This window comes from Symphalangus syndactylus, chromosome 19 (assembly GCF_028878055.3).
Source record: "Symphalangus syndactylus isolate Jambi chromosome 19, NHGRI_mSymSyn1-v2.1_pri, whole genome shotgun sequence".
NCBI classification, from domain to species: domain Eukaryota; kingdom Metazoa; phylum Chordata; class Mammalia; order Primates; family Hylobatidae; genus Symphalangus; species Symphalangus syndactylus.
Genome location: NC_072434.2, coordinates 81,031,531 through 81,054,192, shown reverse-complemented (window position 1 = coordinate 81,054,192; position 22,662 = coordinate 81,031,531). Strand labels below are relative to the sequence as shown.

Sequence of the window (22,662 nt, the reverse complement as noted above, 5' to 3'; positions counted from 1 at the left end):
CTTCTGTAAAGGTAAAATTCCTGTGACACGTTAGAAAGAAAAAAAAATTCCTTTGAGAGATATGTTCGTAAGAATGAAATAGGTACTACTAGAATTTTCATGTTATTCTCTGCGAGGCACTCAACACCACATGAAAAGAAGATTATTAACGGTCAGCAGTCAGTAGAAATATTAATAACTGAAGAAAATATTTGGTTGTTTTCAATGCTTTTAAAGCAAACCAACAACAAAAGACTCTGTTTGTAAATGGGAGAGAATCTGCATGAAGTATAGAAAACCGAGGCCTCCAAATTTGTAGCCGTGTTTCCGACATTCTCCAGGAAAAACTGTTACAGAAAGACTTGACCCCCTGGCCTCGCAGAGCTCTTCAGAGAAATTAATGCATCCAGAAAAGACAGAGCAACCGATCTCACTCCTTTGTCTGGAAGACGTCAGTTCATCCTAGTTCTAGCGCATACCAGTGTTTTAGAAACAGATTAGGTATATTCATACATAAGGATACTCTTCCGCAACACTATTTGTAGTGACGCCAAGACCAGTGGTTGCGGGAATCTTCGCAAACAGGCAAGAGACAACTTTTAGGGGGGATGGAAACTGTGATTTTGACTGGGGAGGTCATTACACCTATACATGCATTTGCTAAAAGTCATGAAACTCTTCCACTGACGTGGGTGCAACCATTGTTTGTAAATTATACCTCAACAGGATTCGATTAATTTATTTATTGAGACAGTCTCGCTCTGTGGAGTGCAGTGGTGCGATCTTGGCTCACTGCAACCTCCGACTCCCGGGTTCCAGCGATTGTTCTGCCTCAGCTTTCCTAGTAGCTGGGATTACAGGCGCCCGCCACCACGTCCGGCTAATTCTTTTATTTTTATTAGAGACGGGGTTTCGCTATGTTGGCCAGGCTGGTCCCGAACTCCTGACCTCAGGTGATCAGCCAGCCTCAGCTTCCCAAAGTGCTGGGATTACAGGCTGCGCCTGACTAGGATTCGTTTTGAAAGAAAAAAATATATGCCATATACCCCTCGGGAATGGAAACAAAGAGGAGTGACAAGATCTCCCCCAAGCTCTGGGGCGGTGGAGTCCCTCACTTATAGATCGGTTTGCACTAGGAGCAGAAGCTCATCTCACGACAAACTCGGCCTCTTCCCACTTTGTAGAGTAAGTAACAAGCTCAGAGAGATGAAATAATTTGGTGGCGTTAACCCGGCCGACAAGGCGCCAGCGCCAGGATTTGAACCCAAACCACGTGACTTCACAACCTGTAGCTTTCAGCACTACGCGGTGCTGCTGGCACCTAGTAAAGGCTGGATATGTACTGAATGAATGATTCCGGCTACGGATCTTTAAAGCCCACAGAAGGCCCATCCAGAGACCGAAAGCTTCAAACACAAGCCGCAGCGCAGACCGCTAGACCGGAGATACAGAGGCGAAGCTCAGACTGGAGCCTGAGTCCGGCGGGCTGAGGGGCGGGTTTTCGTCTCGGGAGGCGGAGCTGTCTCGTAGCATTCCCCGCAAGCTTGAACCTCTTCACTTGCCGTAGCGCCTGCAGCCGGAAGCTGCTCTACAGCATGCTTTAGGTTTCCGGGTGAGGGTTGGGCTCGTTGGTACCATGTGGGAACTGCTGTGAAGAGTTGTTGCCTTCCAAGATATACCCAAATTCCCAGTTCCAGGTAAGGAGGAGCACAGAGCCGCTTGATGTGGCTGCGGATGGGGGCGGCATATCGAGGGAGGGTAAGAGTTTTCCGGATATCTGCGGAATGAGGGTGGAAGGAAAGCCTTGGCGCGGTCGCCGGTACTGTAATTAGTTGTTAACGCTGTTGCCATCGTCTTTGCGTCTCCGGGGGTCCACAAATCTCAGGACAGCCGCGTTGTGTGTCCATGACGGCGCTGAGTGCAGAGGAAAATTGTTTGTTTACGAGGCGCCTTATAGTTTCGTAGAAACTTCTCAAAGTGGTTACGTTTTTTTAGCCCGTGTCATTAAAATTCCGCTGGCGTGAAAGATGACGTCCTTAGCCCAGCAGCTGCAACGACTCGCCCTCCCTCAAAGTGATGCCAGCCTCTTATCTAGAGATGAAGTTGCCTCTTTGCTGTTTGACCCTAAGGAAGCGGCCACAATCGACAGGGACACCGCCTTTGCCATTGGTGAGCCATTTTTTAACTTAGAAAAGCTCTTTGAAGCGTTTGTTTTCTGGATGGTACTTTTTTTTTTTTCTTGTTTTCCTTTCTGTCCCGTCCTCTTCCTTAGCAGTTTCTAGCATGTTGACGTATATTTTTAAGGGAAAGAGAACATAACAGCCAGGTGCTTGGTGCTTGAAATGTTTATGAGTAGAGGTATCTGGATTTCACAGATGAAGAAACAAAATGAGAGAGGTCAACTAATATGTCAAAAAGGAGAACAGCTAAAAGGGGAATGGAGACAGTGACTGGGGTGACGGAGAAGTCTTCTCAGAGGACTGGCCTAGTTATTGTAGGGGATATCCAAAAAAAAAAACAATATTCCTTGCCCCAAAGTACTTTCTGTTCTAGTAGATGAGATAGGATTTACTCTATATGTTGAAAACTAGAAATCAGTGTTTGGGACTGTATTATAAATTATATGTACTTAATTCAGAGACTTCTTAGGGGTAAGTAAAAGTGTAAAAGAGGGGTGGGATGAGTTTGCTTATGAAGAATTGGTAAATAAACTGGCCTTTTTTGAAATTTAGGATGCACTGGCCTGGAAGAGTTGCTTGGAATTGATCCTTCCTTTGAGCAGTTTGAAGCACCGTTGTTCAGTCAGCTAGCAAAAACCTTGGAGCGAAGTGTTCAGACCAAAGCAGTAAACAAACAGTTGGATGAAAACATTTCATTATTCCTTATTCACTTGTCGCCTTACTTCCTGCTTAAGCCAGCGCAGAAGTGTCTGGAGTGGTTGATTCACAGGTAACTAATAAGAGTTACAGAAATAACTATGGGTTAATCACTTTGATCTTTTAAAAAATTAAGTAGTTGAGAACACTTATCAAGTTAAAGCTGAAAAATTAGATATATTAAGAGATTGATACAATGTCCATTGTGTGAGATAAGCATGCTCTTCTGCCTTTAAGTTCTTTTTTGTTGATAGTGAAAAGTAGAACTACTGATGATTTTGAGTAAATGGTCTAACCTCATTAGTTCTTTTTTTTTTTTTTTTTTTTTGAGCTAGGGTCTTGCTCTGTCACTCGGGCTGGTGTGCGATAGCGAAATCTTGGCTCACTGAAACCTCTGCCTCCCAGGTTCAAGCAATTCTCCCACCTCAGCCTCCCAAGTAGCCGGGATTACAGACACCTGCCATAATGCCTGGCTAAGTTTTGTGTTTTTGTAGAGATGGGGTTTCACCGTGTTAGCCAGGCTGGTCTTGAATCCCTGACCTCAGGTGATCGAACCGCCTCGGCCTCCCAAAGTACTGGGATTACAGGCGTGAGCCACTTCGCCCAGCCTAACCTCATTAGTTCTGAGGAGCCCATGTCGCTTTGCCATTACAGCTTGTTCCTGCACACTTGGGGCACTGAGTATTAAGCTTCTTTCTTGGCAAAACAACAAAATGGTTAGGGAAGCAGGCAGTGTTATCCTCTGAAATACTATTGAGAAAAAACAATGATAGCTAATGTGTTTTGAGCATTTATACACCAGGCCCTGGTAAGCACTTTACCTGCATTATCTCATTTAATTCTCACAGCATTCCTCTGGTGAGATTATTTGTATTATCCTTGTTTTACAGTTGAGAAAACTGAGGCTTAGAGGGGTTAAGTTCCTTGAGTCACACAGCTAGTAAGTGGCAGAGCTAGGATACAACTGAAGTTTATTTCCAAGGTCTGATCTTTTATCTGCTTTGGGAATTGTCTCAGTAAGTTTGCTCAGTTTATTTTCTCACATATTGGTATCACATCACAGCATACACATTTTTGTTCTGTTTATTCTCCCTATAGATACATATACATTTTTTTGAGACAGTCTTGCACTGTTGCCCAGGCTGCAGTGCAGTGGCACAATCTTGGCTCACTGCAACCTCCGCCTCCCAGATTCAAGTGATTCTCCTGCCTCAGCCTCCCAAGTAGCTGGGATTACAGGCGCCCACCACCACGCCCAGCTAATTTTTTGTATTTTTTTTTTTTTAGTAAAGATGGGGTTTCACCATGTTGGCCAGGCTGGTCTCAAACTCCTGACCTCGTGATCCACCCGCCTCGGCCTCCCAAAGTGCTGGTGTGAGCCACCACAGCCACTGCACACGGATGGCTGTCTTTTTTTTTTTTTTTTTGATCGTCAGGACTATCACCCAGGCTGGAGTGCAGTGGTGTGGTCATGGCCCACTTGACCTCCAGGGCTCAAATGATCCTCCGATCTCAGCTGCCCAAGTAGCTGGGATTACAGGCTTGCACCACCATGCCCAGCTAGTTTTTTTTTTTTAATTTTTTGTAGAGACAGTGTCTCACTTTGTTGCCCAAGCCGGTCTGGAACTCCTGGCCTCAAGCGATCCTCCTGCCTCATCGGCCTCCCAAAGTGCTGGGGTTACAGGCATGAGCCACCACACCCAGTCCAACTTACATGTTTTAAAAGTAGATTTCTATTCCATTAATTGGAGACATGGCTTCAAGACCAGCCTGGCCAGCATGGTAAAACCCGTCTCTGTGAAAAATACAAAAATTAGCTGGGCACAGTGGCGAGCACTTGTAATTCCAGCTACTTGGAAGGCTGAGGCAGGAGAATCATTTGAATCCAGGAGATGGATTTTGCAGTGAGCTGAGATCACGCCACTGCACTCCAGCCTGGGTAACAGAGGGAGACTCCGTATCAAAAAAAACAAAAAATGGAGACATGGGGATAAACTAATTTTTTTTCAAGAAGCAAGTGAGTCATCAAGAAAACATAATTTTAACTTGGGTCTTCTGATTGTCAGAACATTAGGACAATCAGACAAAAAAGAATATTTAAAAGTCTAATATTTCCATCTGTTTTCTAGCACCTAATTTTACCCCCAAATAGATCATTAATGTAAGGAATACTTTTTGCATTTGATTTTTCATTTATTCAGATAACTTCAAATACTAAGTTCAGTACACAGATAAGTAGATTGCCCTTGATTACTCTTTTGAAATAAATGCCATAATAAAGGATTAAGCACAGTTTTGTGGATATAGTTCTGCCTGGAATAGTTGAAGAAAGCTTCATGGAAAAAGTAACTGCTTGGATAGCGCTAAAACCGTATGTCAAACTAATAGGCTGGGTTCAGTGGCTCACACCTGTAATCCCAGCACTTTGGGAGGCTGAGGCAGTCCAATCACTTGAGATCAGGAGTTTGAGACCAGCCTGGCCAACATGGTGAATCCCTGTTTCTACTAGAAATACAAAAAGATTAGTTGGGTGTGGTGGTGTGCACCTGTAATTCCAGCTGCTCGGGAGGCTGGGGCATGAGAGTTGCTTGAACTCGGAAGGTGAAGGTTGCAGTGAGCCGAGATCACACCACCGTACTCCAGCCTGGGTGACCAAGTAGACTCTGTCTCAAAAAAAAAAAAAAAAAAAAAAAAAAAAAAAAAAAACTGGCAATGTATGGTACTGTTAAAAAAAAAAGTACATGATGTAAAAGGATGGGAGAGTTTTCACAGAAGAGGAATCAGTTGGCAGAATTAGAAAAAGCATCTCAGCCAGGCGTGGTGGCTCACGCCTGTAGTCCTAGCACTTTGGTAGGCTGAGGCAGGTAGATTGCCTGAGCTGAGGAGTTGGAGACCAGCCTGGGCAACATGGTGAAACCCCATCTCTACTAAAGTAAAAAAAAAAATTAGCTGGTCATGGTGGTGTGCGCTTGTAGTCCCAGCTACTTGGGAGGCGAAGGCAAGGAGAATCTCTTAAACTCAGAGATGGAGGTTGCAGTGAGCTGAGATTGTGCCACTGCACTCCAGCCTGGGCAACAGCAAGACTCCCTCTCAAAAAAAAAAGAGTTGAGAGACCAGCCTGGGCAACATAGGGAGACCCAGTCTCTACACAGAAATAAAAAATTAGCCAACTGTGATGGTTCTCACCTGTGGTCCTAGCTACTCAGGAGACCTAGGTGGGAGGATCACTTGAGCCTGGGAGGTCGAGGCTACAGTGAGCTGTGATCGTGCCACTGCACTCCAGCCTGGGTGGCAGAGCAAGATTCTATTTCAAAAAAATAAATAAAAATTTTAAAGCTGAGAGAAAGTTAATGGGATGTATATTTTGATGTGGAATATTCAAAGATATTGCATAGGAATTGGCTGGACCATGTTGAGGGATATGTGAAGGCAAAATTGAGGACTTTTTAAATGCTCTGTATCTTGATTATAATTATGTGATTTTTACTGCTACTCATTCTAGGTTGTTTTAGCTCATTAATATACAGTTTGGGCATGTGAGGAAATAGGTGCTTATTATGAAGTTTTGTGTCCAGTTGGACTGTTTGCTTTTTTTCCCCAGGTTCCATATACATCTCTATAATCAAGATAGCCTCATTGCTTGTGTTCTGCCATACCACGAGACAAGAATATTTGTGCGAGTCATACAGCTTCTAAAAATTAATAATTCAAAGCACAAATGGTTCTGGTTGTTGCCAGTTAAGGTATGATTGCTGAATGACACATGTCTGTAATCATTACAGATCTTGATTAAAGGATTTAATTAGGAAAAAATAAGTCAGTGCTCCTGGGGATAGTCCAGATAACTACCTCCATCATTTTTATTTCCTAACTTCCAATTGAAACTATTATTAATGTTAATAATATTTAGCTTTTATGTAGTATCTGACGTCAGGCTAGGCAGTGTACATTATATTATCTTGGATTATCACAAAACTTCATTTTTACAGATGAGGACAGGCCACTTGCCAAAGTTCACATAACTATAAAGTGGCAGAGTCGAGATTTGAACCCCAATCTGATTCCAGAGCCTGTGCCTTTCTATCGTACCATGCTGTTTGGCATTTTAAATTTGGAACTGAGAACTTAAGTTGAAGGCGAAGAAAGGCAGAAAATACTTACAAAAATTAAAAGGATAAAGATAACTTCAGGGGCTTCAATAATTTATTAAAGTTGTGAGGAGGATGCTAGGAATTAATATACAGACGAATAAAAGGATGCTCATATAGCAGGATGGGTCTGGGTAAGAAAAGACAGCATGATATTGTAGGAAAACCAACCGACTAACCGTCAGCACTTTGTTTGCAACGTGGTAGAGGAAAGTAGATGTACGTTGTTAGCAGGAACTTGACTGCATGTTGAGCATGGTGATCAGGGTAGGAGGGGAGGCAAATGGGGATGAAAGTAAGCTAACAGATCATAGGGCTGTGCACATTAGGCTGATGACGGTAATGGAGTCAGTGTTCAGAATTAGTAAGACAGGAGTAATGAGGACTTTTTAATTAGAAGGATAATTTAAGAATCTGAATGTAAAGCATGTGAACTAAAGTACGTTGGAGAAGGCCAGCCTTCTCCAAATAATTTCAAGATTTCAAGAAATTATCAAAAATAATTTCAAAATTATTCTTCCTCTGATCCACCTTGGACCTTGCTGCTCCCTAGGCACTCTTATTCCAGGTATCCAAACTCCACTCACCTACTAAAGTTCACTTAAAATTCTCCTTTCGTTTATTTAATCAATATTTATTGAGCATCTGTTGCATACCATGTACAATGCTAGATGGTGGGAATAGTGGTATAAGTTGTGCAGGTTCATAGTCTATTTCTTTTCTTAGTGTTATTATAAAGCAATGACAGAAGCGTATCATATTGACTCAGAAACTAAATCGAACCAGTAAAATTACTGAGAATCTAGAGAATCCAGATTTTGATAAATACCTTTCAAAATGTGACGTGTGATAAGCAAACATTTTTCACTAAATACCTCTGCCCTCATTGCTGACCTTCTCTTTTGAATTTCTAAGTTTACATGATTTTATATGTTAATTTCATCACCACCACCAGTTATAAGGAGAGATTATATTTTTTATGTATGAATTGGAGCAGTATGAAGACATTACTTGGGTAAATACTTTAAAATAAGGATCAGTTGAAGAATGTCGCTAATAGTTTGTTCTTTCCGTCAATAACAGCAATCTGGAGTGCCCTTAGCTAAAGGAACTTTGATTACCCACTGCTACAAAGATCTTGGATTCATGGATTTCATTTGCAGTTTGGTGACAAAATCTGTGAAGGTGAGCAGTCTGTTTTTTCATGAGTATATAATTTTGTGAAAAGATTGCTTGCTTTGAATGAAGAAAACATACTAAAGCATTCCCTAATAACAATGGTACTTTGGATAAGTGTATTTTGTTAAATGGTCTGGTGTTTTGAAGCAGGAGCAGTTTGAGAGTCCGTATTTTTTTTTTTAAGAATCAGTCTTTTATCACCAAAGGTGTTTTTCTACAAAAATAAATGTCTATTCCTTGCCAGATTCTAGTTACAGTGACTATTCGAAGAGACTGTCTAGAAATGTCAGGAATATTCAACCTGGGAAAGCTGTTTAAAAAATTTTAAGGCCAGGCGCGGTGGCTCACGCCTGTAATCCCAGCACTTTGGGAGGCCAAGGTAGGTGGATCACTTGAAGTCAGGAGTTTGAGACCAGCCTGGCCAACATGGTGAAACACTGTCTCTACTAAAAATACTAAAATAAACTGGGCATGGTGGGGCATGCCTGTAATTCCAGCTACTCGGGAGGCTGAGGCAGGAGAAACGCTTGAACCTGGGAGGCGGAGGTTGCAGTGACCCAAGATCGTGCCACTGTACTGCAACCTGGGCGACAGAGTGAGACTCAGTCTCAAAAAAAAACCATAAATTTAAAAAATAAAAATGTTAGGAATATCATTAGGCAGTTAATTCTTGTCACATTGTGTATTTATTCATTGTTGCATATGGTAATTCAGGAGAGCTGTAAATATTTATCTGGCCTTTCACTTTTTTTTTTGGAGACATGGTCTTGCTCTGTCGCCCAGGCTAGAGTACAGTGGTGCCATCATAGTTCATTGAAGTCTCAGCCTTGAACTCCTGGCCTCAAGCAATCCTTCACTGTTAAATGTGTTTTGTTTGTGTTCCTTCTTTCAGGTTTTTGCTGAGTACCCGGGCAGCTCAGCTCAGTTGAGGGTGCTCTTGGCTTTCTATGCTTCTACCATAGTGTCAGCGCTGGTAGCTGCAGAGGACGTATCAGACAATATCATCGCCAAACTATTTCCCTACATCCAAAAGGTTGGCACTGCTAATGTGTTAAGTAGATTATTTTGTACTTAAAGGAATTTTCTTGCTTTCGAAAGTTTTTTTAGATTTAAGTGTTTTTAAATTGACAATTTATTTCAGATGATAGATGAGATTTAGCCTTTAGGTTGAAAATATGATACTTTTTTATTAGAAACTCACCGGACTGGGACCTTAATTAGGACTCTTAAGAATAAGTATTGGCTGTCTGGTCCTGCCGCCATCTCCTAGATTGATTTCCATAGCAGTCTTTTTGCCTCACTAGAAGGAGGATGGAGCAGACAGTCTCTTCGAGGTGTGAGCAGCCTCTCAGTATTCTTTGTGCACTGGCTCCTGCCTCTCAGCGTTTCTCCTTCCCAAGTGCCTTGTTGCCTGCTGCCTTCCCAGGTGCCCTGTGGAGGTACTGCTTTCGCTTCCCACCAGTGTCCCAACTTGTTATCTTTCATCAGACTTGTTCCATTAGTGATCTGATTGAGGTCTCCCTCCCATAAGTAGGATTTTATGTATAAAAGAAGAGCTTACTGGCTCCTGTTAGGACATGCGGTAGATGTTTGAGTTGGGGAATTTTCTGAGATCCTTTGTCTCGTCCAACAGACTTGTCTCATCTCTGTATCCACTCTGAAAAGGGGGTCAACTCCTTTATTGTTTATGTCTGAAGAGTGATTGACTATGCAGTAGGTTGTGTTAATCTCTATGACATTTCTAATTTGTCAGATTAACATTTAAAGTAGCAGAAAATAATATGGCTTATCATTTTTCGTTATATTTAAAAAATATTTAGGGATTGAAATCATCTTTACCAGATTACAGAGCTGCAACATACATGATAGTATGTCAGATTTCTGTGAAAGTGACCATGGAAGATACCTTTGTGAATTCATTGGCATCACAGATCATCAAAACATTGACCAAGATTCCCTCTTTGATCAAGGATGGATTAAGTTGCTTGATAGTGCTCCTGCAGAGACAGAAGCCAGAGAGCCTTGGGAAAAAGTATGTACAATTGAATTGAGAAATGGTGCTAGTCAGAGGTGAATAAAATTATTTTGAATAATTTTTTTTGTAAGATGAGTGATTATGTATTTTTTTATATTGTCACTTATTGTCTAACTTGTAAAGTCAACACTATATGTACTTTTGCTTCTTCAAAGGCCATTCCTTCACTTATGTAATGTTCCTGATCTTATTACAATACTTCATGGGATTTCTGAAGCTTACGATGTCAGTCCTCTTCTGCGTTACATGCTTCCCCATCTGGTTGTCTCCATCATTCATCATGTTACAGGTATGTAGTTTTATATTTTTTGTCCAGAAATTTTCTAAGATTTGATCTTAAAATAGTAACTATATCCTGGTTAACAGCTTTAAAATATTTAAAATTTTTCTTTTCCAGTTGTTCTTGTGTAACTTGTCTATTTCTTAAGTGAGAAACATCTGGGGTGGGGAGCAGGTTAGTTGAAGAGAGATCCTTGTTAATTGAGTAATTTCTTAGAATTCTACCTTTTTTTAGATCTGTGTTCATAAAAAATAGTCTCTACATGAAAAAGAGTGGAATAATTTTAAAATTTATTACTGAGTAAACCTTTGCCTTCTCATTCAGGTATTTAATGAACTTTAGTGATTCATTTACAATGAATATCTCATCCAGTTGCCAAAAAAGTTTTTTCCCTAGAGTAATTAAAAATATAAGACGAAGAAAATTTTTATACATAAAAATCCAAATTATGAAACAAAGCAAAAAGTAATAATTAGAGGGCCAGGTGGCTCAAACCTATAATCCTAGCACTTTGAGAAACTGAGATGGGTAGATCATGGCAAAAACCTGTCTCTACAAAAATATACAAAAATTAACCGGGCATGGTGACATGCAACTGTGGTCCCAGCTGCCCAGGAGACTGAGGTGGGAGGATCACCTGAGCCCAGGGAGTTTGAGGCTACAGGGAGCTGTGATTGCGCCACTGCAGTTCAGCCTGGGCGACAAGAGTGAGACCCTATCTCAAAAATAATAATAATAATTAGAAAGTGATTGTTTGCATTATGTCTTTTAATAAATACAGAAAGACTAGGAAGAAACACTTGGTTCCGTTGCTCCTTGGAGAATACTAAGAAAGACTTCTCTAAACTTTTGTCAGTCTACTGAAAAATGAGGTTTTCATAACCAAATCTTGGTTTAAACATGCATTTTAAAAGTGACTAGCAAAATGAAAATGTATTCTTCTTATTCTGAAGGTAATGAGTAATGTCCCAGTCTTTGAAAGCAAGGGCTAACATCAGATTCATATGTTTATTATAAATCTGAAATAGATGACAGCTCTTGCTTCAGTAAGGGGGTAGGTACTGAGATAAAAGTTTAGCCTGTTTTCAGAGATAGTTGATTGGGACCATCACAACTAATTTGTAATGTGACTTGGGGAAAGACTAATTTTGGACTTTTGTTTTATTATTGTTATAAGCATGATAGTACTTGTTAAACATAGAAATTTTAGATAAAAGAAAAATGAAGGTGATCTATACAAAAAAGCTTTGAAAAATATAAATGACTAAGTGGAATGCACTTTTGGAAATAGATAAAAAGCTGGATATCAGTGTGTGTGTTTTATTCTGAGAAAGGTTTTCTGCTATAAGTGAACTTAATAATATAAATATATTTAGCTTGCAAAATAAATTTTTCCCAACACAATTTTAATTTTTACATATTAAGGAGAAGAAACTGAAGGAATGGATGGGCAAATCTACAGGAGACACTTAGAAGCTATACTTACAAAAATATCACTGAAGAACAACTTAGACCATTTGTTGGCTAGGTAAGCTATTATCTTTGACATGCTTTTGATTTACATTCTTGTGACTCAGTGTGATTTTCAAGATTGGTTAGAGATTTCCCAGTATTTCTTTTTAATGTATATCTTGTTTTGTCTGTATCATTTCATTAACTATAAGTACTTAATCCAGTAACTGGCAGCACTAAAAGCAAAAGTAATTTTTCTTGCATGTCTTTAGTGCTTATAGATGAAAATGGAAAGTTAGTGGTTAAGCCAAATTTGGGTAATAACTAAATGCAGTTTGTGGCCGTTTGAAGTTTTCTCTTAGTAAATGGACCATAATATCTGAAATAACACATCATAATTAAAATGCAGTAAATGTCATTTAGAAACAATATTGAAGGTAAGCATAGAGTAAGGATTATTTCTTTAAAGATAATTCAGTCTTTTTTTTTCTTTCTCTTAATGGGCAACATGATACAGTGAAAAGATGTAGGCATTGCGGTCAGACATAGGTGTAAATTCTGCCCTTACCACTTCCAGGACTATAGTAAGTTTTGGAGGTTAGACTGGATGTAGCTTTGCCATTTTGTAGCATCAAGAGAGTACCTGTGTGTTGGTGTGCATCATTCTTGCCCCTTTGCTCAGAGGGTTGGTTTGTGAATTAAAGGGGAGTATACACATGTAGTAATGTTGAGAGCATAGGGTCTAGAATCAGACTGAGGCTTAAAATGTGAAACCCCACTCTGGCACAGAAGGGCTCACTGAATGTTGCCTTTTATTGCTGTTCTCATGAGCAAATTGGAAGACTTACACCCTAGTTTCTTTTCCTTTTTTCTTTTTTTTTTTTTTTTTAAGATGGAGTTTTGCTCTTATTGCCCAGGCTGGAGTGCAGTGGTGCAATCTCGGCTCACTGCAACCTCCGCCTCCCAGGTTCAAGCGATTTTCCTGCCTCAGCCTCCCTAGTAGCTGGGATTACAGCCATGTGCTACCATGCCCAGCTAATTTTGTATTTTTAGTAGAGACGAGGTTTCTCCATGTTGGTCAGGCTGATCTCGAACTCCTGACCTCAGGTGATCCGCCCGCCTCGGCCTCCCAAAGTACTGGGATTACAGGCGTGAGCCACCACTGTTTAAAATAGCAATGTAGTCTTGCTATGTTGTTCAGACAGGTCTCGAACTCCTGACTTTAAGCAGTCCTCCCGCCCCGGCCTCTGAAAGTGCTGGGATTGTAATGCCAGTGGCATGAACCACTACACCAGGCCCCTAGTTACTTTGTCTGTAAAGTAAGTATTAAACTATACCTTGTATAAGTATGACAATTAGAGATAATATTTCTAAAGCACTTAGAATATAGTAGGTACTCAATAAATAGTAACTCTTATGTATGCTGATATTTCTGTTTTTTTTTTACAGCCTTCTGTTTGAAGAGTATATTTCATATAGTTCACAGGAAGAAATGGATTCTAATAAAGTGTCCTTGCTTAATGAACAATTTCTTCCACTCATTAGGCTTTTAGAAAGCAAGTAAGTTATGTGTGTATGTTTATGCTCCTCTAAAGTACTTCCTGTTCTATAAAGATATGATTCACAAGTCACATCTTAATGTGCTGAATTGTACAGAGACTGTCCTTTGTAATTTTTTTCTTCAAGAAGGGGTGAGTATCGGAATCAAAAATATTTGAAATATAAGAGGAAATAGTGGTTGCGTGGGGACTATGGAGAGTATAATTTTTTATAGAGAGACTGTTTTGTTATTGGAGTAGTCATAGTAACAAACTTGACCAATATCATTTGGTTTTACCTACAACATTTGTTAAAATTTAAGTCACAGTCTCAGTAATTTTTAAAATTTTATGTCTTTCCTTTATATGCATATGGTGTGGGAGATTAATAAATTTATTAAGAATAATGAATTCACTCTTTAATTGCTTCCCAGATACCCCAGAACATTAGATGTTGTATTAGAGGAACACTTAAAGGAAATTGCAGATCTGAAAAAACAAGAGCTTTTCCATCAGTTTGTTTCTCTTTCTACAAGTGGAGGAAAGTATCAGGTATGTTGTTCTCCAAAGGAATTGTGACAAATTGGGGTACATTTATATGGTTATGTGAAGAGCTCCAGAAGGAAATTTGCCACTTTTTTCCCTTGTGTGGAAAATTTTACAGAGATGACCTTATACAGTTTGCCTAGTTGCCTGAAGTACGGCTCTGAGGCAGGAATAGAATAATTGGAGAAAGGTACAATAATTTGTACATAACTATGTACGTGATACTTATTTCAGGAAAAGTATTGTTTGAGAATTTTGTATGGGATATTCATTAAGAATCATCAAAGGACGGCCTCATGTAGGTTTCTAGCGTTCTCTGTCTTTCATCTAGGTCTATGCTTTCTGGTGTACCAGCCACAAATGGCTGTGTATATTATTGATTAGCAAAGGGGAGATGGGTTCTATTTCATGATCGCATTAAAACTTGAGAAATTTTCTGGTGATTCAAGCCTAAAGCTTTATACTAGAAGTTAGACATTTAAGCAGGAGTTCTTATATTTAGCCTTAAAAACAGATAATTATGAAGAGAAATATGATTGTTTTAGTATTTCTCTTCCATAATTAGACTTTCATTTTTAATGGTGTTGCATTTCCAAATCTTAGGTTGATAGATAGACTTCCTTTTTAGTCTAACTGCGTAAGTGAACTAAGTTGTCACTAATTTGAGTGTCACTATTTGTTATATCATGTAGATGAGTTGCATTCTGTCTTCCGGGAGGTGCTAAAACAGTGATTTATCTTAGGTGATTTATCAGATATGCATACAAAATACAAAATTACTTTGTAGGATTTCTTGACTAAATTAAACCTACACATAGACACAAATATACATGAAATCATACCATTAACAATACAAATTTTTTTCATCTATTGCAACTCATATGATGTTCTAGAAACAAAGATTTTGTGTTTTTTTGTTTGTTTGTTTTCTGTAGTTAGATGGTTGTTACTGAAAACGTTGGGCAATTTGGGGTGGTTTTCTCTGGGTTTTATTCTTGATCATAGACTGTTCAGATTAAGTGAAATCATTTGATAATTATGTTGAACCCTGTAGTTTTTAGCAGATTCTGATACTTCTTTGATGCTCAGCCTGAATCATCCACTTGCTCCTGTGAGACTTCTGGCCATTAATCATTTGAAAAAGATCATGAAAACATCAAAGGTTTGTTTCAGATCGCTTTTGTGTATGATTTTTTTTTTTCTTATGATGAGCAGTGTAATTCTGAATAAGAAATTGAAGTTACCACCTAGAATTGATAGTGGATAATGATACAGATGAGTTGAATTAACCTCACGAGAGTACCTTAGACTAATATTTAGGACTGTGTATGCCAGTCATCCCCATTTTAACAATAACCTAATAACAACTGCTCTTATGTTTCCACATTGACAGTTGTTTATCTTTAGTGTTTTTCAAACTGGAATTTGTAGATTAATTCACATAGGTTCATTAATTATCTGAGAATTTTTTTAGTTTTGAAATTTGATTTTAGGCCGGTCACAGCAGCTCATGCCTATAATCCCAGCACTGTGTGAGAAGGATCACTTGAGCCCAAACGTTTGAGACCAACCTGGGCAACATAGGGAGACCCCCTTCTCTATAAAAAAGTTTAAAAAATAAAAAATTAGCCAAGTTTGGTGGCACACACTTTGGTCCCAGCTACTTGAGAGGCTGAGGTAGGAGGATCTCTTGGACGTGAGAGGTTGAGGCTGCAGCGAACCATGATCACGCCACTGCTGTCCAGCCTGGGTGACAGGGCAAGACTCTGTTTCAAAAAAAAACCAAGAAATTTGATTTTGATAGTCTTGATTTTAGATAACATATTTTGGGACATTTGAATGATAACTTTTGAACACTGTTCCATGATTTTGGTGCCTGCAGTTTCGTTTGTCTTTAAAATGTTAGTGGCTTCAAATATGTATTGAGGCTGACTTTATTTGTGAATAATTTGGTCTAATTTGCATTTATACCAAAAGGCATTGGTATGAAGACTTGGTAGTGATGCACATAGAATAGTAGTTTCCAAACTTTAGTCATTCAAGCAGTCCCTGTACAATTTTTGCTAAATTATAAATTACCACTGATAGTAGTAGTATTTTCTCAAAATTTTTCTTTATTTCAGATGGACTCATTATTTTTTTACATAGCCTTCAAATTGTGGGTGTGAGGTGCTAATTGTATACACATTTTACTATAGTTACTATAATTAAAATAGGAATGCTCCATCTGTGTCATATCTAAAATTATGCACCATGATTTACATATTTGAGAAATTTCTGGAACAGAGTAAAGCGGTAACAGAGTTTAGTTTCCTTGTAGCACATGGCAGTGTAAACGTGCCGAACTCTAGAACTTGTGTCATAGCAATTAGAAGCAGATTCATATTACAAGTAAAATCATATGATCAGTAAAATTTAATTTCAGCTAATTACAACTAATCACACTAAATTCATCTTCATTTGAATTTTATTGGTTTTATAGAGTTTTTAGTATTTCCCTTGTAGATTTAAAAAAAAAATTTTTGTTTTATGTCATCTATATTTTAAGAAGGAGTTACACTTAAGTTGATATATAAACAATAAACAAACAACACTTAGATCTTTGAGAATGTTTCTTTAAAAGTGGCTGATGTAATATTCAGGTTTTTGAAATGTTGCTTTATTTGATCTGGCATGAATTCTGCTTTTGTAAACTGCCAATAGGTTTATTTTGTTGATGTGTTAAATAAATTCATTGAATAATAGTCTTTGTTGTGATAGGAGGATTTCAGTGATAAATTCTTCTAGAATAAAGGGGAGTCCTAGAATCTTCTGTTTCTGAAGTTATTCTCATCCTTCCTTCTTTTACTGCCTTTCTCTCCTGTTCTCTGGGTTTGGTTAGTTTTTCAGTGAAGGGCTGGCCCTACATACATTCAGCTTACGGGCTTGAGTATTGTAATTACAGTTGATGTCCTCCTCTGCATACCATGTTTCATTTTCTTTTCTCCATTGATGACAGGACATAGGTTTTATTCTAAACTCCAGGTTCAGATATACGGCTACTTATTAGCTCTTGAGGATTTTTTTAAATGATGGGGTCTTGCTATGTTATCCAGGCTGGCCTCAAACTCCTGGGCTTAAGCAATCCTCCCACCTCAGCCTCCAGAGTAGCTGGGATTATAGACATGCACCAGTGTGCCTGGCTAACTTAATTTTTGTGAATTCTGTGAATTTTCATTTTTCTCCCAACAGAGTGACCTATGTTTTTTATATTATTTAGTTGCCTGCCACATATAGATAGGGATATATTCAGGTTGATTAGCAGTCCTAGTTTTCTTTCTCTGTGAATGAATATACATTGATTTCTTGTATTTGTTATATTTAAAAAATGATCTCTATTTTTGGCAGACTGGCTTTGTGGTACATGTCCTTATCCTTGTAAAAATTTAGATAATACTAGCTAGCTTTTAACAGTACTATGTGTAAAGCACTGTGCTACAGACTGACATGTATTTTTTTAATCTTCCAACAACCCTTGGAGGTAGGCATTATTTATTAGCAAACCCGTTTTATAGGTGAGAATAGTGAGATCCAGAAAGGTTAAGTGACTTGACTAAAGTCACACAACTAATAAGTGGTAGAGCTAGGATTTAAATTAGACATTCTTATTCTTTAGTGTATACCCTGTCAATATCTGGGCTCTCACTTTAATAAGATGAACTCCTTAATTACAAAAACTATATTTGGAGTATACCATATTTACTATGTTTACTATATTTTCACTGAAAACTTGAAAAGGATTTGTACCAAACAATTATTAATCTCAAAAGGCCCTTTAGCGATTATCTAGTTCTAGTGTGTTTCAGTCCTCATCCAGAGCAGAGCCTGTGTTAGACAGTTATTCTGGAGTGTTTTTCACAAAACCATACTTCCTTTCCAGTGCAAAGCCTTAAGAGATCTTTGGCAACAGCTAAATTAATGTTTTTCTTTTATTGCTCAGGAGGGTGTTGATGAATCTTTCATAAAAGAAGCTGTTTTAGCCCGATTAGGTGATGATAATATAGATGTTGTTTTGTCGGCTATAAGTGCTTTTGAGGTGAGTGAATTTGTCATTTGTTGAGGTATACAATTTTGTAAATTTTCTTGCCCTTCTCATTTGATTCTCTGCTTGAGACCAGAATATTTTTGGAAATTATTTTTCCATGGGAAATTTGTTCTCTGGAGAGCACAGACTTAAGTCTGGTTAGGAGAAACTCATAGGAATTCACAGTTTGATATATTAAATATATATGGAAGTTGTTCAAAGAGGGAAAATGTTTTGTGAATTTTTATATTCCTTTTAACAGATTTTTATCAATAGCAAATGCCTTGTGACCCTTGAAAATTGTCTTATGAATGCCACTTTTGAGAAATAGATCTTAAAACTTTTAAGTTGTGCTAGGATTCCTGGGGGAAATTCCTTATAATTCATTCTTTTTAAAATTTGCATTTAAAAAGCGCCATACATGTTTGAAGCAAGTACAAATCTACTCATGGATATTTTTTTCCCTTTAGATTTTCAAAGAACACTTCAGTTCAGAAGTGACGATTTCAAATCTTCTGAATCTCTTTCAAAGAGCAGAACTTTCAAAGAATAGAGAATGGTGTGTATTCATTTCTCCTCATACTATTTTGAATTGATGAAGTTCTTATATCAAGTTCTATTTCTTCTTTTTTTTAAAGGCTTTGATTACATGACCCTTTTGTCGTGGTAGTAGAACAGATCTTAATGTAATACTCTCTTTCATTATACAGTTAATTAATCTGTGTTTGTGTATGTTCATTATACTGTTCTCTATGTTTAGAATTTCTCTTAATAAAATGCAGAAGGAGGTATATGATGTATGATATTGCATTCTGGGAAGTAAGATGGGAAGGACTTCCTAATTTGCTACTTTATGTAATTTTTACTTTATAATTAAAAACAAATACCAATGTATTAAATTTAAAAATAAGTTCAGAGACACATGATACCATCTGTGCTAGCTCTGTTTATTTCATTTTTGGCACCAAAGCTTTTTGCAAGAAAAAGTAAGTAAGCTCCATAGAGGATGAGAATGTGTCTTACGTGTTTTTGTATCTGTCGTATGGGTAGATATCTATCATGTAGGATGTGCTTGGTTCATTTTTTTTGAGTGCCTGAGTGAACCTAATTTCCAGTAGAGTTGAGACATCTAGTGTGATATGTCTTATGTTATAGTTAACCTCTAGTGATTTCTCTAAGAAAAATTATTATTTTTTTAAGATTACACAGGATGAGCAGATTAAAAGTATTATTGGCCAGGCACAGTGGCTCATGCCTATAATCCCAGCACTTGTACAAAAAATAAATAAATAAAAATGTTGTCACAGATAACTCTGTTATTGGCATGGATTTTAAGTGGTGTCTTAGTGTGTCTGAATAATAGTTTTGGTCAGGAGACCAGGATATTGTCAGTTAAGCCGGAGTAATGTAATGATGAATTTTTGCCCAGTTGAAGCCTTCCAGGGTGTCTTTCAACCAAGTGTGCTTGCATGTCTTTTAGGTACAAGGTACTTAAGATAGCCACTGACGTACTAATTAAAGAAGAGATACTGAGTGAAAATGATCAGTTGTCAAATCAGGTGGTTGTACGTTTGCTGCCATTTATGGTTATCAATAATGATGATATGGAATCTGCTGAGATGAAAATTGCTATATATTTATCAAAATCAGGAATCTGCTCTCTGCACCCTCTATTAAGAGGCTGGGAAGAAGGTAAAAAATTTAGTTGTTTTTTAGAAAAAGTGAACAGATAACACAAAAGAAAACAAGGAAAATTTAAAATTTATTGTTTGTCATGCTATATGCCAGGAAGGTCTTTTAAAATTTTTGCCAAGATAAAAAGTATACAGTGAAAAGGAAGCCAATTCATAGATAGACAAATTCAGAATTGGATACAAGGAAAAATAAAAAGCAAACCTTCATAAACAATAGTAAGATGTTTGCCTGAATTATTCATGTGATTCTTTGAGTGTTGGTGATATGAGAGCTCTCTGCATTTGATCTTACTTTACAGCTCTTGAAAATGTGATTAAAAGCACAAAGCCAGGAAAACTAATTGGTGTAGCAAATCAGAAGATGATTGAGTTGTTGGCTGATAATATAAATTTAGGAGATCCTTATTCAATGTTAAAGATGGTAAGTATGCTTTGAAAGTCCACCCCCTGGATTTCTTTCTCATACTCTTATTAAATTCTCAGCTTTTGCTTTACTAGATTTTTCTTTAAAAAAAATTTTTTTTTCATTCTTGAGTACTTGGTTTTACTTTAAACGTTACAGTGTTGTTTAATATATTCTGTGCAATGCTTGAAATCTTTAACATTTTATATATTTTTTCAATGTGGATCCATATCACACCCATAGAAAAATATATCCTTTTTACCACCATTTTCTCTCATGCCCATTTAAAATATTAGTCTTTTTGTTGTTGTTGTTAAAATAGCAAAATATAATCCCAAAGAGGAGAAAATTATCTTTGCCTTATTAAATAAACCTTTGTAAAGGCTTAGATGTGTGATTTAAATACATTAACCAGTTGGCAAGTGCAATTATGTTCATTACAGTTTCTGAAATTATTCTTATAATTACTTAGAAATCAGTGCTTAGTACTTTCTAAAGGCTTTCTGTTTGTCATCTCACTTTAAATGTAAAACACATAATACCTAGATAGACCTGAGTTGAAAAAATTGTTTTATGAAAATCAAGAGCAACTAGTAATAGAGTGTTTATTTTTCAAGGTGGAGGATTTAATAAGCGTGGGTGAGGAGGAGTCCTTTAACCTGAAGCAGAAAGTAACGTTTCATGTGATCACGTCTGTGCTCGTCTCTTGTTGTTCATCTTTAAAAGAAACCCACTTTCCATTTGCGATAAGAGTCTTCAGTTTGTTGCAGAAAAAAATAAAGAAGCTTGAAAGTGTCATTACTGCAGTGGTAAGGAAAGCAGAATCTCCAGAAAGTGGGATATTGAATAAAACAATCGCCTGGCCCATTAGTCACAGCAAAACAAAATCAGGGGCGAGATGCTGAGTCTGGACACTAGCTGGATGAAATGTGAAGCAGCCTTGGGTAGCAGTGAGATAGTCAACTAGGCACTCTCTTGCTTTTGCAGAAAGTTTAGTTGAATTATAAAATTCAGGGTTGCAATGTTTTGTATCTGATGCCTGACTCTCCTCTCTTTTGTTGTCTTTATTGGATAATTACCCAAGCTACACCTAACTACCTCTAATGATGATGAATTCACTTGGTGTGTTAGTGCTTGAACAAAATACTATTTCATTCAATTGTTTACTAAAAATAGATCTTTTAGGCTTTAAACAATTTTAATATTACATAGATGTGTATCCCTCCGGCCTACTACTGTCTTTCATAGTATTACTAAGGGACACGTTTCAGCTGTTTACATTTGACATGTTTCGAGGTAGCAAGACTGTTTTTTTTAATACCTGCTATATGTAAGGATTTTGTTTTTATTTGTCCTCCAAATTTTAGAGGGCTTCTCATTATAGGATTTACTAAATGAATTGTATCTTTTTCACATTTACATATTTTATAAGTTCTGATCATAGCCATTGTTAGCTAAAATGTGCAAACTTTAAAAAGAGTAAAATCTTCATATTTTGAAAAATAGCCCAGATAGGCCCTTCTTAACTTCTAATTTCTTGGTGTCTTTTGTAAAATATGATGACCTGAACTATACTGGTTCTCAGTGTTAAAAGTATGGACAAATAAGAGTGTTTTATTATACATATGTAGATAACAGGTTATTTTATATTGCTTTACTTTTAATACCCTTTCTCGAGGTCGTGAGCATGTTTTCGCCTGTAGCAGCACATTGAGTTAATCAAATCCCTCACTGGAGACGTTACATTGTAAATCTGGCTTTGGATTATTTTCCTTCTAAGTTATTACTCTGTACTGGTTGTACAGTGTCACATTTGTCATTTTCTTACACCTGTTCTTCTGCATTCTTTTGGCATTTACAGTATAATTTCTAAACACCTAACATTTTGCCACTTGTTTAAAATCATCTGCGGTTTGGAGATTTTTGCCGTGTACCTTATTCAGATTAGTGGTAAAACGGTAAAATGAAAGAAGTCCCTTTAACTATGTCTTGGTAGTCCAACTCTTTATCTTCCTGTTTTGAAATACACCTATTTTGGCCAGGCACGGTAGCTCATGCCTATAATCCCAGCACTTTGGGAGGCCGAGATGGGCGGATCACCTGGGGCAGGAGTTCCAGACCAACCTGGCCAAAATGGTGAAAGCTAATCTCTACTAAAGATACAAAAATTAGCCAGGCATGATGGCGGGCACCTGTAATCCTTCCTACTCGGGAGGCTGAAGCAGGAGAATTGCTTGAACCTGGGAAGCGGAGGTTGCAGTGAGCTGAGATTGTGCCACTGCACTCCAGCCTGGGCGACAGAGCAAGACTCCGTCTCAAAAAAAAAGAAAAAAAAAAAAAAGAAATATGCCTATTTATTCCTACCCTTTATTGGATAAATAGTTCATATGAATAAAGTTTGTTTTTAGAGATAATGTTTCAAGGTAAGACATAGATAAAATTTAACTTTGTCTTTCATTGTGAATAGTG

The 22,662-nt window shown here is 37.7% G+C and overlaps 1 protein-coding gene across 2 annotated transcripts in view; it reads left to right on the top strand.

Moving 5' to 3' along the window:
* The first annotated feature begins 1,535 nt into the window (after positions 1-1,535).
* The window catches only part of HEATR1 (HEAT repeat containing 1), a 53,769-nt gene continuing 32,642 nt past the window's right edge, over positions 1,536-22,662 (top strand). The window contains exons 1-17 of one of the 2 annotated variants that reach the window (XM_055234422.2): positions 1,536-1,676; positions 1,975-2,148; positions 2,712-2,928; positions 6,457-6,598; positions 8,087-8,188; positions 9,075-9,215; positions 10,003-10,214; positions 10,373-10,506; positions 11,923-12,025; positions 13,399-13,509; positions 13,922-14,039; positions 15,088-15,195; positions 18,013-18,108; positions 18,567-18,655; positions 19,577-19,788; positions 20,090-20,211; positions 20,811-21,002. In XM_055234422.2, coding sequence (XP_055090397.1) covers positions 2,007-2,148; positions 2,712-2,928; positions 6,457-6,598; positions 8,087-8,188; positions 9,075-9,215; positions 10,003-10,214; positions 10,373-10,506; positions 11,923-12,025; positions 13,399-13,509; positions 13,922-14,039; positions 15,088-15,195; positions 18,013-18,108; positions 18,567-18,655; positions 19,577-19,788; positions 20,090-20,211; positions 20,811-21,002 — 2,241 coding nt within the window. In that variant the 5' untranslated portion in view covers positions 1,536-1,676; positions 1,975-2,006. The remainder of the gene's footprint in view (positions 1,677-1,974; positions 2,149-2,711; positions 2,929-6,456; positions 6,599-8,086; positions 8,189-9,074; positions 9,216-10,002; positions 10,215-10,372; positions 10,507-11,922; positions 12,026-13,398; positions 13,510-13,921; positions 14,040-15,087; positions 15,196-18,012; positions 18,109-18,566; positions 18,656-19,576; positions 19,789-20,089; positions 20,212-20,810; positions 21,003-22,662) is intronic. The other variant, XM_063613429.1, reaches the window with a different exon arrangement.